Source organism: Echeneis naucrates, chromosome 3 (assembly GCF_900963305.1).
Source record: "Echeneis naucrates chromosome 3, fEcheNa1.1, whole genome shotgun sequence".
Classification (NCBI taxonomy): Eukaryota; Metazoa; Chordata; class Actinopteri; order Carangiformes; family Echeneidae; genus Echeneis; species Echeneis naucrates.
In genome coordinates, this window is record NC_042513.1 from 4,549,108 (window position 1) to 4,566,182 (window position 17,075).

The following is a 17,075-nucleotide window of genomic DNA, read 5'->3' on the forward strand; positions in this document are numbered from 1 at the left end:
CTATTTTTAAGTGCTTTTTACTTGTGTAACTGATTAATGGAGTGCCATTGATTGGTCTTTTTACACCTTGGTGAATCATACCCTGTGCATAAATGATTCAGCTGTCTGTATCATTAAGCCCTCGAGTGTTTTGGAGATACTCATAGTTTGGTGCAGTCTGGTCTTAATCATTCTCTGAGACTTGTTTATGTAACAACTGATTAAACTTCTAATCAAATTACAGTTAGACAGCTACATACACAGTTGGACCTGTGTTTTTGTTATTCTTTGGTGTAAAAATTGCCAAAAATACAGTGTATTTCTTCTACATAATTTAACCAGTGTGGTCAGAAGCAGACTGGATTCATGACTGACACTCTGTGTGGTTTGTTGTGCTGCCAGATGTTCCTCCAGAACTGTAACCCATGTTTTGAATGGGAGAGCGATGCCATTACACTGTAGCTTGTCCACTTTCCACAAATACTAATAGCGATGCTGTTGGTATAGTTTGTTCTATACCTCACCTGCCCAAGAGGCCATTGTGCCCCCTCCCTGTATAATGTTGTGTCTGGGGGTGTGTTAAAGAGATCTAGATGTTAGTAATCAGAGGAGTAGATTAGTACCCTTCAGTATATAAGCAGCTATATAGACATATCATTTTCCCAGCAGGCTCTCATTACAGTATTGCTTGAGTTTAATGGGGTAGCGGCACAACATGGGGTCAGACTAAGCCCTTTTATTCTGTTCTTTTGTTTTAATGACACACTGAAAATCACTCCAGTCACTTAATTTACTGTGTGAGCATAATGCCTTGTACATCGCTGGCTGTGAATGTGAATTGAGTATGTTTCCGTGGATGTGTGTCTTAACCTTAAGAAGTTCAATAATTAACCGAAAAATTGATAACAGGACAAAGCTCTCTCTTTAGGTTAATGTTTGAGGATTTAAAATATTCACTCAATATTTGAGGAGTGAAAGTTCACTGGTATTTTCACTGATGTACTCAGATAGAAGGAACACAGCTACCACATAGATTTTTGTTCTTTTCCTTTCTGCTGACAGATAACGCTGCTTTTCTTTCTTTCAAAAGTTCCCCTCATGCATTTCGACACCATCTGGCTATGTTTTAATTCTTCACTGTGGTTTCTTCACTTTCTCACAACCTTTTTTCGAACCCTGCCAAAAAGCTATTCTCAGTGCACATGTCTGAATAGACATGGACTGTGGTGTTGCACAAGTTTTTCTTTTATTGAAGTTGGCCCTAGGCCAGGTGACATCAGTAAGGGCAAGCAGTGTAATGTGCCCTTTCTTTTCTTTTTTTTGCTACCATTTATTGACTCAAGTGGACAAGTAACAAAGTCTGTGCTTATTATAATATGTTGGAATAAATATATTTTTTTATATTTTTTATTAAAGACAATGAATTTAGTATGAACTGCGTATAAACTTCAATTATCTAAATATATTTTTTCCTGCATGTTTTACAAAAATATGTTTCAGTAAACAAATGACAAGCAAATTATGTTATATTTTACTCTCAGAATTAAAGTCTACGAAGAAGACCTTGTCTTCATCAGACAGTTTGCATGCCTGGATAGTGACTCACCAGAAGTGTTGTGTTCAGAAGTTTCAGCAGGGCCCACTTAGGCTGATGGGGCCCAGTGCCAACAGTAAAAAAAAAAGGGAGTTCACTTGAGCCAGCTCGTAGTGACCTTTCACTTACCTTTCATGACTCATCTCTTCATAGACTAACTACAGACACCCTTTACTGCCCTCTCTTTAAACCTTTTTCACCCCAAGCCTTATATATCTTCTATTGAAAGAGGATCTGTCCATAAATATTTGTTACCTGATATTTTGTCTGATTTACACTGAATATTTACTCCACAGAGAAGGAGAACCCCTATGAGGATGTTGACCTGAAGCGGAAGAGTTTGGCTCAGAAGTCTTGTTTATTTGAGAGCAGCAGATCTTTGACCACAATGGACCGGAAGCTGAACTCTCCACCTCAGGTAAGTCATAATCCTGCTGGGATCAGCAGCACTGATGTGTTTTCCTAAAAAATATGGGTTTTTCTCTGGTAATATAAATGCTCTCACTAGGTTCCTGTACTAAAAAGCTTTTCAAGAATCACAACTCATTTATGGCACTACAGGGAATAGTTTAATATGTTTAGCCTCATGATGTTTCCCAGGAAGGCGCTTCAGCAGATTTAGTTTCCTGTCTTCAATGATTAAGGTCTTGTCTCGCTAAAAAAGGGGGACAGGGGCACCCATGAATGCTGATTGTCACATCAAGCTCTGTTTGCCCCCACAGTATTGAACATCAGCTGCTGTATCTGTTGTGGTTTAGCTAATAATTTTGAGTTTTTTGTGTTGTTGCAAGTTTGAAAAGCAATTGATTGTTTATTTTCATTTCATATTGTCAGAATAAATGTGAGGCTGTAACTACGATATGAAATTAGAAACAGTAATATTAAATTCCATGCATATATCATCTCCTGTAAATCCCTCCAATATAGGGAGGGATTTTGAAGCCAGTACAGAAATGGTGGAGCCTTCCATTAACAATGAAAACTGCTATAAAATATGAGGTAATTACCTCAAAGATTAGGTTGCATTCATCTTAGTGATTATAACTTGTATACATTGACATAGTTCCATGAGTATCTTAAAAAAACAAATTGATCAAACGTTTGGTATTATTTAATTTTTCTCTCACTAGTTGCCTTCTAAACCCAGTTGCCAGTCCCTACGGCTCCCTAGTTCGAGTGACAGGAAGAGCCACCGGATGTCACAGTTATCCAAACGCTACAGTCATGATGAAATGCTGCTTCTTCCCCAGCTGGGTGTATCATCTTCAACTTGTGGCCTGCTGGATGATAACATCTGTAGAACTAGTAGCACCCTTGCCTCACACAGGCACTGGAGGATCCCCAAGGTAGACACAGTGAGAGCAACACCTACCCCACATCCTAGCAGAGCTCTGTCTGTGATATCTGTCCTTTCCAGTTTTAGAGACCAGCTCTGGTTTCTTCGTTATGGTCAGAGCAGCTCTGGATCACTGACAACTTCTCATCGTGACAGAGATGTTTTTAAAACACATGGCCTTGATGCATGCAATTTACTGCGTGGGTTTCAGTCCCTGTGGTACCTTTTCTGTAGAACTCTACTTGAGGCCTTTCAGTTTTATTTTTCTGCAACCCTTAAAGCACTCACTTAGTGTTTTATAGTATTACTTTTGGCCAGGTGTACCACCTACCTCCGTTATATTTAGGAAAACCACAAATTCTTCAATGGAGAATTTTCCTCTTGTTTCTGTTCACAGCTGGTCCAGAGGATCAACTCCATTTACTGCACTAAACGTGGGAAGAAGAGGTTGAAGAAGCTGTCCATCTCCAATGTTGAGACTGCGTCTCTGAGAGGTAACAGCTCTCTTTGTTCCCATTATCCACATTAGTGACTAAGTATTTGCTTCTTGCCACCACATAGCCACCACATCACTTTTGCCCCTTTTGAGACATGTACAAGAGGGGCAAAGTGAACTTCCCTTGGATATGTAGAAAACCTTTTTTTCTGTCTCATGTCTATCTCCAGATGACAACAGTGAGAGTGAGAGCGACTCTGATGACAGGTTTAAAGGTGAGCGTTTATCTGCAGGGGCGAGTGGCTACACTTCTGCAAACTCTGAGCCCCTTTTCTGAACAGTTTTCCTCAGTTTTTTCTGTGTGCAAATTTGTAATTCGTGCGGCGATAATCAACAGACCACACATTTATTGTGTCTGCAGTCAGTGCCAGGAGGGAAGTCTAATGAGATTTTGTGATGTTTTGGAAACTCCTGTGGTACCAGAAATAAAATTGTTACACCAATGTACATTGTCTGACTGGCCAAAGGTTAATGTCCAAGGATTTTTGGATTCACATATTGATGTAAAAAAGTAGCAATTTTGATTAGACAATTAATTTAATGTATTAATGTTCCCATTCCTCTTCAGCTCACACCCAGAGGCTATTAAAACTGCAGTCCATCCTTCGACGGGCACCTAGCTACCGCACACTGGAGCTGCAACTGATTGAGTGGCAAGAGAGAGAGCTCTTTGAGTATTTTGTTGTTGTTTCACTAAAAAAGAAACAGAGCAAAAACACTTATTCACCAGAGGTCACCTACCAGTTCCCCAAGGTAAAATCATGAAAGTTGTAACTGAATTGTACATCTGACATAGCAGAAATCTATAGTGACAGAATTATTCTTAAAAGAAGCAAAAATACAAATCCAAGTTGCAGCACCCCTAGACAGCTATTAAGGACCGTAAAAGTGGTTTAGCTCCGGAAGTAAAAATCACAAATACTCCACAGACATGTCACTGCTTACTACTTTCGTACTTGTACGATGGTCAAAACCACAGTATTATCAGTGTCTGCAGTAAAGACAGTTATGTTGGTCATTCATCTGATATAGTTAATATTATCTCAAACTGTTGACTTTCTGTTTTCACAAGCAATGTAATCCAGTTAAGTCATTTTTAGTAAGTCTTAAGGATGTAAATGTTAATGCCACGGATAAAGCCTGTTGGAACAAGATCTCATTATGTATTATAGGCTTTGCAGACTTTTCCCACTGTGAGATTTAGTTATGGATTGCTGCAAGTGTGTTTGCTGGAAATATTCTGCTTGGTAGAACAAAAAATCTTTTTCATAAACAGGTACCAGTCAAAGCTTTGAATAGGAAAGTGTGTTCAAACGTTTCACATATACGGTATGTTTTTGAGTGTTTGAATTTAAAACCCTTAAAAACATATTCACAAATTAATATTTCTATAACTTTTTCACTCTTACTGTGTAGACTGTATACAGTTTAAGATTGCATTGTATTTATTTATCAGTTACTTGCACTGATGGACTGACCAGGATCAATTTATGTGGGAAGGATGTAATTTTATTCTATGTGAATTATAAGTTTAGGTTTTGAGAAAATACATCTCATCCAGGCAGGGGAAACATTTATCCTGTTGTTGAGTTAGTGGACAGGGATAGTCTGGTCATTTACTCCTCAGGCTCACCTCTCTGGGGATTTGGGGGAGAATGAGTTATCTGAAAGAGACAAAGCTGACTGAATCTCCTCTCCTCTCCTCTCACAGCTAGAAAGGCTCACCAAGCAGATGAGAGAGGCAGAGCAAAGGCTCAAAGCCATTCCTCAATTCTGCTTCCCAGATGCAAAAGACTGGAGTCCTATCTCTGAGTACAACAGGTAACACAAACAGTTAAAATTTTCCAATGATAAATTAACTAACTGCAAAATTAAAGGTGGACTTCATTTATGTAGTATTACAAACACAGCAAAACAGCAGAGATATTTTTACTTTTAGCAACAGTAAACACTGGATGTACACTTATTCTCCATAGAATCCATATAATTTATCCTATATTCAATCTCTATCATATAAGTTTTCTCTGACTTTGAAGGACTTCTCATAGTTAACAGCAATGAACAATGTCCAACACAGAATGTTTTGAGACTGTATTATCATTAATAATTTTATCAACTCAGCTGTGTTTATCTTTCAAACACCTCCACCCATGTTGCTGGTGTGGTGGATAAAATCTTTGATAAGCCGTGCTAACGCAACAAAAATTCAGTGCCCCATATCTATTATTATTATTATTGTTATATTTTTGTGTGTGTACAGTTGTCTATACATGTAGATATGATCTTGTCCATTCTCATGTGCACACATTTGTTTTCTACTGCAGCGAGACGTTCTCATTCATGCTGACTGGAGAGGATGGCAGCAGGAGGTTTGGGTACTGCAGACGCCTACTGGTAAGCCACCGGTTAACTGTCCATCCTCTGTGCTCTGGTCATACCCTGCTGAGCCCTGTTTGTTGTGACTGAGCTTTATATGTGAACATGTGATGCGGTTTTCCTGTTGAGTGTGACCATCCACTGTGGGAGCAGGAAAGGGGTCATAGAGACATAAAAGGAGGAAAAAACATGACGAAAAACCTTGCTCATGGCTTATGGTTTTTTTATTGGTTAAAGGGATCAATGAAGGAAAACTTCTTTTGAGATTTGGCTCTTTATACATTAAACTGGCTTGACACAGACATCCACTTGCTCATGATTGGAGCAGCCAATCAGTATGAGCTGGGGTCGCTCATGCTTTTACTGTTGTTCCATTTTTCCCAGGAAATAAATGCATTTGATCCATATTGAGTTGTTTATGTTGACATTCAGTAATAGTAAATTAAACTATCGAAGAACATAATGAACTTATACTTGGAAATGAAAGCTTTCATCAACTCATTCCATTTAACAAGAATTTTATCAGGAGACCATGAAAAATCCACACTTTGTCATGTTGAGAATTTCACTTTCATAATGAGACTTAGAAGTTTTTTTTGTTGAGTTTCTCATTTAGTTCATGGGTCGAGAGCATGACTCTGTGGGATTCTGTGGATGTGGTGGTTTATTTTGTTCGCCATTTGGTTTTTTTAGAGTATGTTTATAGTACTACAATGTGTATGTTCTCAGAGGTTTAGTAGGCATGTCTCCAGCACTGTGTATGTATGTGTATATCTGTTGGATTATAGCTAGCCATCTTGACCAGACAAATGTTTTTTCTTTTTTTTGTCGTTGCTCTCATGCTTCATCCATTACGTTGATCTGAGATTGATAGAATTTGTAATGAATGCAAAGGAAGAGGTGAACTGCTCTTCTGCAGTAACTTTGTTTCCTCCCTGCTGTCTGTCCAGCAGTTGGCAGTAACCAAGCATTCCAGAGGACTTGAATCAAGCACCACATAGTTGATTTAATCATCCATTTGGAAACGTGAAGGAGAAACAAGAGGAGAAAATTGTATACCTAATATGGACAAGTGGATTGGCGTTTTTTAGGGCTTGTGTTCACTTGTGTCTGTGTCTTTGAGTGTCTGTGAGCCTGGGGTCTGGAAGCACATAATGGTCTCTGAGTGTATAGAGGAAGGTAGATATGATCAGCACGGGCTGATAAACTACCTGTGTTTAGGAAGTCAGTATCCACATGAAAGACTTTCACCTCTGATAACAGACTAGATTCATCCACTATATTTAAGCAACTTACCTAAATATAATATTATCGTGGCCAGACGGCTTCATAGATTTATATTAAAATAAATTAAATTCTGTGTTATTCAGCAACAAAAAATGCTTACTAAAGCCTGGAAATAAAAATAACAATGGTTCAAAGACCTGTTTTTTTTTTTTGTTTGTTTTTTTGGTTTTTTTGTTTGTTTGTTTTGTTTTTTTCAATGGATTGGAATTCAGACCAAGATGAAATTACTCTTCTGTAGGCGCAGTGACGGTACTATTGATATAAGCACAACACCCAGGTAAACTAGCAAATGTTATGCTGGAACATCTTACAGTGTACTAAACAGACCAGTCGCATGCCCAGCAGACTGCTGATAGCCATAAATACCATGGCAACAATGCACTTCAGCTTGAAGACAAGTATAAGGGCGAATAGGAGATTCTGAGAGTAAAAAAATTGTGAGAAAAAAGTGATAATATGCCAAAAAATCATAATTTCACAAGAAAAAGAACATAACTTTTCAAGATTAAAGTTGAAATATTCCAAGAAGTAAATTATTTTAGAAGAGATACCAGATGAGCAGTCTGCTGCATTAAAATGAGGGCCATGGAGCTCTTTGTTAACTGGACAAAGGTTACAAATTAGGAAATACTTCATTTTGACTCATTGGCACCATACTATCATTAGTATCATGACTTTAACAAGAATATGCAGGCTAGACCTGACCGTGTGGCTGTTCTGAGTTTGTTTACTTCTCACACAGGTAAAAAGAGGAAAGAAATTCTGCAGTGGGCAGAATACAATACCCCTTTCTTGTAAAATCACAATTTTATTCTTGTAAAATTGTGATTTATTTATTTATTTATTTATTTATTTATTTATTTTTTTTTTTTTGAAGTTGCATATATATATTTATATATATATATATTAATATATATACCACTTAAAGTGGTCCTAAAACTGTCACAGTCGTACAGGCTAAACATGGAGGGTGACATAAAACACTCCAGTTTCTCAAACAATCAGAAATGCTAAGCACTTCTGGCTAGCCCCACAAATTTCAGGGGCCTTTGGAAATAACTACTGTCCCAAGTGTGGACTCTTTTGAGGGTAAATCCAAAGGTAAAACCTTTTTATAACCTAGGAGTGCCGCATTTGAACGTATTGACCATTTGGATGGTCAGTATTTTGAAGGAATGACTGATTTGGGAACTCTTCCGAACCCGTCTTTTGTTAATCCCCTAACTGTATGGCATTGCTCCACTATAAGTGTGTTTATAGTCTGTTTTCAGAATATCTGTGCCTGTACAAGCAATATCTCTTCATCAAGTCTATTAACACGTGACTAAGTCTGCAAACTCCCCTTACAGCCAACTGGAAAAGGACCCCGCCTTCCGGAGGTGTACTGCATCATCAGCAGACTGGGCTGTTTTGACATGTTCTCCACGGTGAGCTCAGTCTTGTCATCGAGCTACACAAATACATGCATGAACACATACGTAGATATGCAGTTACAGCCAGCTGCTGCCAGCTACTGTGGTGTTGTACCTGTGGTTAACTCTGCTGAAGTAAATGACTTTCAGCAGGGCTTCTGCAGAATGCCTGTTCATTTGTCACGTTATTTCTGTATGTTATTGTTTAACGCTAGGATTTCCCAGAGTGAATGTTCTTTTCTTTTGTCTTTATGGCATCAACTTGAAGTAGAACTGGCATTCTCTTTGACTTTTCAGCCTTATCTGATTTCTTTAATAAGTCAGAGTTAGTGAACCCAGCCTGTGGAATCAAAGTTGGTGCTATATGACATATGAAAATAAAATAAGGCTGGGGGGATTTCAAATATACTGTCCATACCTTGTATCTTATATTTTCTAATCATTGGGGTCTAGTGAAGCCTTGTGAGCCTGCTGCTCTGCTGTAATTAAATCCTGTGCAAAACATTGGCAGCATATGAAAGACCCGAAACCTGAAATGTGAACTTAGCTCTTGCGTAAAGCAGAATAACAGTGCTTTTGAGAATAATGATCATGCACTGTAGCTGCAGGTCCATTAATTTGCTGATTAATTAAATGGTAAATGGTTTATCTGGATTTGTGGCATGTGGAATTTCAGGGCACTCAGCAGACACCTCAGATCTCCCCTTCTTCACAGTGCTAACCTGAAATAAAAAAGAAATTAAAACAAAATGAATATTGACTCCTTCTGTCATGGTAAGAGAGGGAGGCAGTGTTTGGTTTCAGTGGGAGTTGTGTATGTGTGAGAGAGTGATTTCATATGATGAGAAAATCTCCAATGAACTGTGCAGACAGCACAGAGTTTGGATCAAAACAGATGGGCAGAGATACTAGGTGGAATTTTCCAATCACACAACCATAGAAAGGCATTCATTTTCTATTTTTCATAACAGAAAATGAGTGCAGAAACAGTTGCAAATAGTCAAACACATAGCAGTATGCATTGATTGTCAGTTGGGGTGTGGCAATCTTGACTTTAAGTCAGATATCAATTGGAAAGATATCATGATTTAAACCTTCTAAATGAAAGGTGGGAACAAGGATGTAGCCACACCCTCAATGTTATTTCCCGCAGGTGTGTCAAGAGAGAAAAAAAACACACAATTGTGTTGAAGTGTGGCCAGTCAACATTTCCTCCCCCAACTTGAATCTGTAGCCGGTTAAGACACCATGACTGCTGCTGATATAGAGGACAAACCGCTTATTAAATCACAGGTGTGGGAATATTTTGCTTTCCTCCTGAGTTATATCAATGTTTGCATTGTCGACAAAAAATTACAGTTTGTAAGCTTTATGTGTGTGTCAAATACTCCACACAGACAATATAACAAATATGGCAGGATATGTCCACAGGCATCAATAAGAAATAGACCTAACCCTAAAATCAACACTGTTAACACAGTCAGCTCATCCATCCTCATTTAGAGCTAAACTCACACTAAAACACTAACTAGTATAGGGAGTTTTGTAGCGTCAGACATGAAACCTTGTTCAGTGGTGGAAAACTCTGGATTAAGCATTTCATTTTTGATTAATATAGTTAATAGGTATGTTGGATTTGTTAATAAATAATTTCAATCTGACAATAAAATCTGTAATTGAATCTAAGATTTGGATGGTGACAATCCTGAAGAGAGAGAGAGAGAGAGAGAGAGAGAGAGAGAGATTGATTTCATGCTAAGTAGAATTCCACTGAAGCTTGTGCCATGTTGTTAAAACTGGTGGACATATGTAAAGGAAACTGCTTTTTCTTCATCATTCAGATCCTGGATGAGGTAGAGAGACGGAGAGGCGTGTCTGCTGCCTTGGTCTATCCCTTTATGAGGAGTCTGATGGAGTCACCCTTCCCTGCACCAGGGAAGATAATTAAAGTAAAGACCTTCCTGCCTGGTGCAGGAAATGAGGTCAGAACACAGCAAAGCATAACTTCTCTTGATCATCCCTCTATTTATGCACAATTAATTGGTCAATGTAATTTTTACATGGATTCGTGTGATGACTTGAATTTATTCTTTTCTGCTTCCTTTTTGGTCATTCAGGTCATTGAGCTGAGGCGGCCCACTGACTCCAGACTGGAGCATGTAGACTTTGACAGCCTGTTCAGATGTCTCAGTGTACGGCAGGTGATACGAGTCTTTGCCTCGCTACTCCTGGAGCGTAGAGTCATTTTTGTGGCTGATAAACTCAGGTGAGGCTCTCTGTCACACAACATCTCCATCATCTCTGATATATTTTAATTTAAGAGAGCTGTGTAATTTGTGCATATTTTGTGGCCAATTCACAAATTGTGTAATATCAACAGGTCTTAGTACCATGAGACCAACCTTTCACAGTCACCTGCCTAGGCAGTGTATGTCCCTCACCCCTGCAACATTTTCTTCGATATTGTAAGGACTGTAGTAGTAGCATTATGCTGTGGTTTGGAGGCCAATCAGTCAGACAACTGGTTTGATAGCAAAAAGTAGGTCACAGTAATGAGAGTCACCATCATAGGAAAAATAGGGTGGGTCTGATTAGATGCAAAGTCTCAAAGGACCATGTGTCCCTCTCTGTCCTTTCACAGAATAGAGAGATGTACTTCATTGGAGGACAGGGTGGAGTGGGAGGAGATCTGAGTGGAGAAGTAATCTCTCTATGTATCAGAGTCCAGTTTAAACAAACATCAGCAGGGGCAGTGACTGTGAGGGGAAGGAATGCACTTCCTGTGGCCACAACTCTGCCCTCTATGATCTGTGGCCCAGCTGTCACCATTTGAATTATGATGGCACGTTCACTCCCTCTATATGAGTGGCACCCTCTGTGTCCCTGGAGAAAATCACATTAATCTCCTCATTATCTGTGGGGATAACATCAAGGAGTCATTGGGTGGGAATCTTGAATTACAATATTATCATGATATATTGCTAAGTAACGGGCAATTATGAGGGATTGTGATATCTTGCAAAAATATCAAGTATGATGCATCCTAACATAAGTGTATCCTAAAGGGGTGAAACAACTATTTAAAAATAAAATTGTCCACTCACTTAGAACATATTTCTGAATGACCAAATGCTTTGGTCATTCAGTGAAATATGTTGTGAAATATTCAGTGATTTGATTTTGCACATTGAAGTATATTCTCAGGGTTCCCAGAGGATGAGCTCTATTGACTTTGGTCCCTGACTTTATCTCTTGTGCCGTCACAGGCAGTGACTTATATTTGTAAGCATCCATGTATGCATGCAATACTGTATTTTGGTTTCTTTTGAAAACATTGACAGGGCCTCGCTGCAGCATTAATGACAATGATAAAAGGGCTGCTCCCTCAGGGAATGTGGTACATAATCTATTCCCAAAATACCCCACCAGTAGAACATGATGTATGCGTTTTTTCCGTTAAAATATGCAGTATATTTAGTACAAAAACATGCAGAATTTCCATTTTGGTAATAGTTTTGTTTGGGGTCTTCTGCTGATCATGTTCTTTTTAAAAGTCTGCAAGACAATGTCTTTTAAATGGTCATAAGCCATCTGATGGCTATAATAAGTTGGATGTCTAATTAGATCAATTAATCAACAACTATGTCATGCTATAAATGCTTAACTCAATTGAACTGCAGTTGTTGAATGAGCTTTGTTAGTTTTGGAGGCTTACATAAATAACCTGTCTCCTCAGGCTAGACTTAAGGACTGTTGCCAGATTGTGTGTCCATGTGTTCATTTATCTTTTTGCATGAGAGTGACATACTGCTATATCGTGTAGTGTGCCCACAGTGGTACTCCCTTGTTAAAATTTGTGCCCCTCTTTAGAAATCAACAAAAGCATCATGCCATACTGTTCACATCAACACAATAATCTCTCCATCTATCCATTATCTATACCACTAATGTGGTCACCTGTTGTCTTTACCTTTTTTCCTTCTCTAAAAAGCTGCCCACCTTGTACTAGCTGCTCTGTATATCAGATTCTTACACATGTACATACTTTCTACTTTTTCTTTCAAGCAGTCTGCCTTCATTCTTTGTCTTCACCACCGAATTTGAGAGCCAAAAATTCAGGTTATTGAATCCCAGCAAACTTCTGTTCAGTTAATTTGATTTAGCAGATTCAAATACAATCTAAGATGGGGCGTTAAGACTAAGTTGATGTCTTACACAACGATTTGAGTGTATGAGAAGAAAAAAACATATAATGAAAGATGATAAGTCTGTGTTTGAGAGGAAGAGAGAGGGTAAGAGTGAAAAGGGAGGTGACTGTAGAAGGAAACTAAACAATGGCTCATGAATGCTTTTTGCAAAGCCACAGTAAATTGATCAGGCTCACTTTTCCATGGTGCTTAAGTTTCACTGGAGTCTTTGTCTCCTTTCTGCAAGTTTAGTTTAAGTTACTAAACCACAAATAACAGGTAGAAGACGATGTTGAGTATGTTGAGTATGTGCAGTCCTGCTTTACCTTCGTAGTAATCCAGTTGTTTCTGGCAGTGAGGTGGAGCCATATGTAGCCTCTGAATAGGCTTTGATTCTGCAGTGTTAAGATCCTTTGACAAGTTGAATTATTTCTGCTGCTGGTGGCCTTTTCCTAATCAACAAGTATGGTGGCATGGCTTAACTTAAGATTGGTAAGCCCATACACTCTCTGTAACAAGCTCTGCAGAACTGGCATGAAGACTCAACTCAACCGGTTTCCCATGTGGTATTTGACTATAGAGAAATGGAGCCACTGTAAACCTGTGAAATGTTTCTGGCTTTTAAAGAGTCACAAAATCCTTGGCTATTGCTTGTAGCCTCACCAGCTGATTTTTACATCAGTGTCTCTTTTGTGAATGCTTGCAGCCAGCTGTAGACATTCATATACACAAACACCTGCACACATTCATCAGCTCCATAGACAGCCATGATCAAACTCAGACACTATGGTGGATTTAATAAGAGCACGTATAGAGTTTCCCATCAAGAAGCCACTTCTCCTTGTGAAATGGCTTTTGCCTTCTCTGGAGCTGGAGAGCTGGTGGCTGGAGGTGCTTAAAGACAGGAAGTGAGGGAAAATCATTTTGGGACTAAGGTAACAGAGAACATACTGTTGACGGATTGAAGTGCACCATGTGCAGCCTGTCATAGAAATCCTACAGGTCAGTGCGTATTCTGCTGCCTCTATATTTGATTTCTAGGTATTATTTTGAGCTTGGGAGGAGCTTTCACAGTGGTTTTGCAGAGCTTTGCGGCACAGCAGTGTCTGACAGCTGTGGTTCAATCCCGTCGTCTTTGTCCTCTGTCTATGGAATCAGTTTTAGCCACGCCAGGACGGCTAGACACAGTGCAATGCTTTAGTAGGGCTGTGAAGCATGTGGTGCTACAAGCTTCTGTCTCCTGCCCTCTGTCTCTCACTTTTCTCTCTCTCTCTCTCTCTCCCGCTCTCATACAACTGTGCTTTTCCCTCCTCCTCTGGGTTTCACAGCCTAAGCCTCTCGATCCCATGTTTCCTGCAGTATCTGCCAGGTCTGACATACACACATTAAACCAAACCGATGAGAGCTAATATGTCAGGATTAACTCCCAAACCTCAACACATAAGAGCTCTGCTCAGACTTCACTTTCACAGAACTGTTTCAGAACTGTCTCTTTTCTAGAAAGTGGAGCCAAATATGTATGTGCCTTTTTTTATGTGCAATCAAATTGAAGTTAAACAAAAGAATCTTACTTTATACTTATGTAGTGTAATTTTTATTTTCCAACCAGTTCATACATAGTTTTTTGTTTCATTAAGGATCAGTCTAAACCACCTTCATTCATAAACGATCAGTGTAAACCAACTTTGTTCCACAAAAGGCCACATAACTGGGACTGAATTTGTTCTCCTCTGTGGCTAAAAACTACATTAACATAATCCATTGCCATATCCACCCACTTGTAACCTAAATAGATATCGTCATATGCAAACCCAAAGCAATTGGTACTGTCCAATTAAAATTACTCAGGGTGTTTTTTTTTTGCTGTTTAATTATTAGTCTCACCTGTAAGTGGACAGCTCTTTTTTTATTCCATGTTTATGGCCTAGGGGTCTGAAGTATTAGTCTAAATCTAAAGGAATGTCCCTCTTTCCAAAGTTGAGTGGCAACCTCTGATAGTGTGAAGTGTTTTCATTGTGAGTACATTGTCTCCCAAGAGTGTAATTGATCCTTTTGGTATCAGTGATATGCAGGGCCATGTGTAGCCTGTGGCAAAGGTTTTCTGAGATCTGTGCCCCATCACTCCCTGTTGGAACTCGTCAGACCCAGGAGATGGGATCTGGTAGGAATAATCAAGCCTTCCTCAGGCAAATGGAAATCATACCGGCCAAAGCAAAGATGAGAGTGCTGCATGTGATGAGTGAACTGGAAAAGAACTAAAAAGACTAAATGCTGCTGGTAATAGTTGCGTTAGAGTTTTCACTGCTCTGATATTTCACCCTGTCAAGAAAACACATTTTAATCTTGGCCATTTGACTCATGTTAAGTGCTCATAAACTGAAAAATATTACTGGATATTGTGTGGGAGATTCCATATATTCATGGTCCAGATCTCAGTTGTTTGTATGTTGCTCTAGAATGTATCTGCTGAAGTTTCTGTGGTCTGGTGTACAGTGTGAATGAGGTCACATAAAAGGGAGTAACTTCTGTTTACTTGGATGTTCTGTCTGCTGTTGATGACAATGACCGCGGAAAGCATTTCTCATTAAAAGTGTGCGTTTGCATACCATTTTTGATCCCTGGTCTTGTACTTGAGCCATACCGATTTAGTGCCTGTGCGTGTGTGTGTGTGTGTGTGTGTGTGTGTGTGTGTGTGTGTGATTGGACCCACAGTTTATATTCACTCTCTGTGTGTACATGAACCGGACAGTATGTAGAGGACAGAGGGGAGGAGGGTCAGCCACTGTCAACAAGCGACGGATCGTGAGAACGACAGGCTGCTATTTGTGATCTCAATATTATACACCAGCTGTTGAAGTTAAACCAAATTGGTTCTTTTTCGTGTTGCGTCAACAAGCCTCAAGCTTAACTACAGCAACATGTCAGAGTCACGCCACCCCTGTAGACAGAGGAGAGTTATGCTGCAATAAGGCATTTTATTAGGTTCCCCCTTCATCATTGTGGTTTTTAGTAGCTGGAATTTAACTCAGAGAGGGAGGCGGAAGGGAAACAGATAAAATAATTCATTTATCAGAGAAGGACAGAGTGTCAAAGCCAGTGCTACATAGCTGAGCTGGTATGCTTCATAAAAGCAACTTTGAGGGAAAAGAGGATCAGTCACTCAAATACCTTGTGGTTGGAGCTCAGAGATGGAAATACAGTTTGTGCTCGTTTGGGTCAATTTATTGCCTAATTAAACATTTTGGGAAATTATTATATTTTTGTGCCTTTACATGAGTTAATGACAGAAGGCAGGAAAAAGTTTTTCCACACAGCCTACCACCCTAGTTTTTAGCCTTGAATCATAAAGTTACTCATTATTTCTGAAACATATGCCCTGTTTTGCCCATGCTTAGTTTAATCTAGTTTGTTCTTTGCAGGGCGTTGCTTTGTGTGTGTAAAGATGATTGATGACATGTTGTTTTCCTTTTTTTAACCTCTTGTCATCAGCACCCTGTCCAGCTGCATGCTGGCAGTTGTGGCACTGCTCTACCCCTTCTCATGGCAACACACCTTCATCCCTGTGCTGCCAGGCTCCATGTTGGATATTGTCTGTTGTCCTACTCCCTTCCTGGTGGGGCTGCTGTCCAGCTCACTGCCCAAACTTAAAGACTTACCTGTGGAAGAGGTGAGTGGATCATCTCTGTCTACAAACTCCATTCAGTCTCACTGAAATTTCATTCCATACCATTCCCTTTTAATTGACTGCTTGACCGTATTTTATTTTTTCATAAAAATAGTAACATTTCACTTTCTTTTGTGAATATTTATTATGCTTGTGTTTGGACTGATGGATCAGGAAATGTGAAACACTGTCCTAAATGTTCATGTACCTGCCCTACTGTAGGTGATTTATGTGAAAGGACCCCTTCAGTCACAGTTAACACTGAAGTGTGCTGATGTTAATGACTAATGTCATTCCCCTGCAGCTAAAATAAACAACTCCTTTATCTGACCTTTATCAGGTCTGAAGAATAATTTAATGATATGGTTCTGTTTTTTATTTCCCAGGCTTTAATGGTTGACCTTGGCACCGACAGATTCATCCGACAGGTTAGTCTACAAATCTCGTCTTAAAGCAAATCTAGAATTTCTTGAGCTTTAAAAGAAAAATAAAGAGATGCTCTGGTGACCTATGGTCAAAAACAATACAAAAAGAAATCCATATCAGTTCTAACAGGGCAACAAGTAGAAAACACATATGTCTGCCTGGGAAGATAAGGTGTACAAGGTTCATTCTAAAGTTTAACTTTCTAAAGATAGAAAACATGTCGTTATTTCATTTGAAGAGGAAGATTTTTTTTTTCTCAAAAGGTATATAGTCTTGTTTTAAACAGGGTTGTTAAATATGTGGTTGGTTCACTGAAAC

General features: G+C 39.1%; 1 protein-coding gene across 3 annotated transcripts in view; it reads left to right on the forward strand.

Annotated features, from left to right (window-relative positions):
• dennd2b (DENN domain containing 2B) overlaps positions 1–17,075 on the forward strand; it is a 40,371-nt gene that overhangs the window by 20,079 nt on the left and 3,217 nt on the right. For 2 of the 3 annotated variants that reach the window (XM_029497649.1, XM_029497648.1), the window contains exons 5-16: positions 1,870–1,991; positions 2,704–2,919; positions 3,307–3,403; positions 3,576–3,620; positions 3,974–4,158; positions 5,117–5,226; positions 5,730–5,799; positions 8,418–8,495; positions 10,322–10,462; positions 10,598–10,746; positions 16,157–16,334; positions 16,718–16,759. In XM_029497649.1, the coding sequence (XP_029353509.1) occupies positions 1,870–1,991; positions 2,704–2,919; positions 3,307–3,403; positions 3,576–3,620; positions 3,974–4,158; positions 5,117–5,226; positions 5,730–5,799; positions 8,418–8,495; positions 10,322–10,462; positions 10,598–10,746; positions 16,157–16,334; positions 16,718–16,759 (1,433 nt within the window). Of the gene's footprint in view, positions 1–1,249; positions 1,259–1,869; positions 1,992–2,703; positions 2,920–3,306; positions 3,404–3,575; positions 3,621–3,973; positions 4,159–5,116; positions 5,227–5,729; positions 5,800–8,417; positions 8,496–10,321; positions 10,463–10,597; positions 10,747–16,156; positions 16,335–16,717; positions 16,760–17,075 lie in introns of all 3 variants that reach the window. The other variant, XM_029497650.1, reaches the window with a different exon arrangement.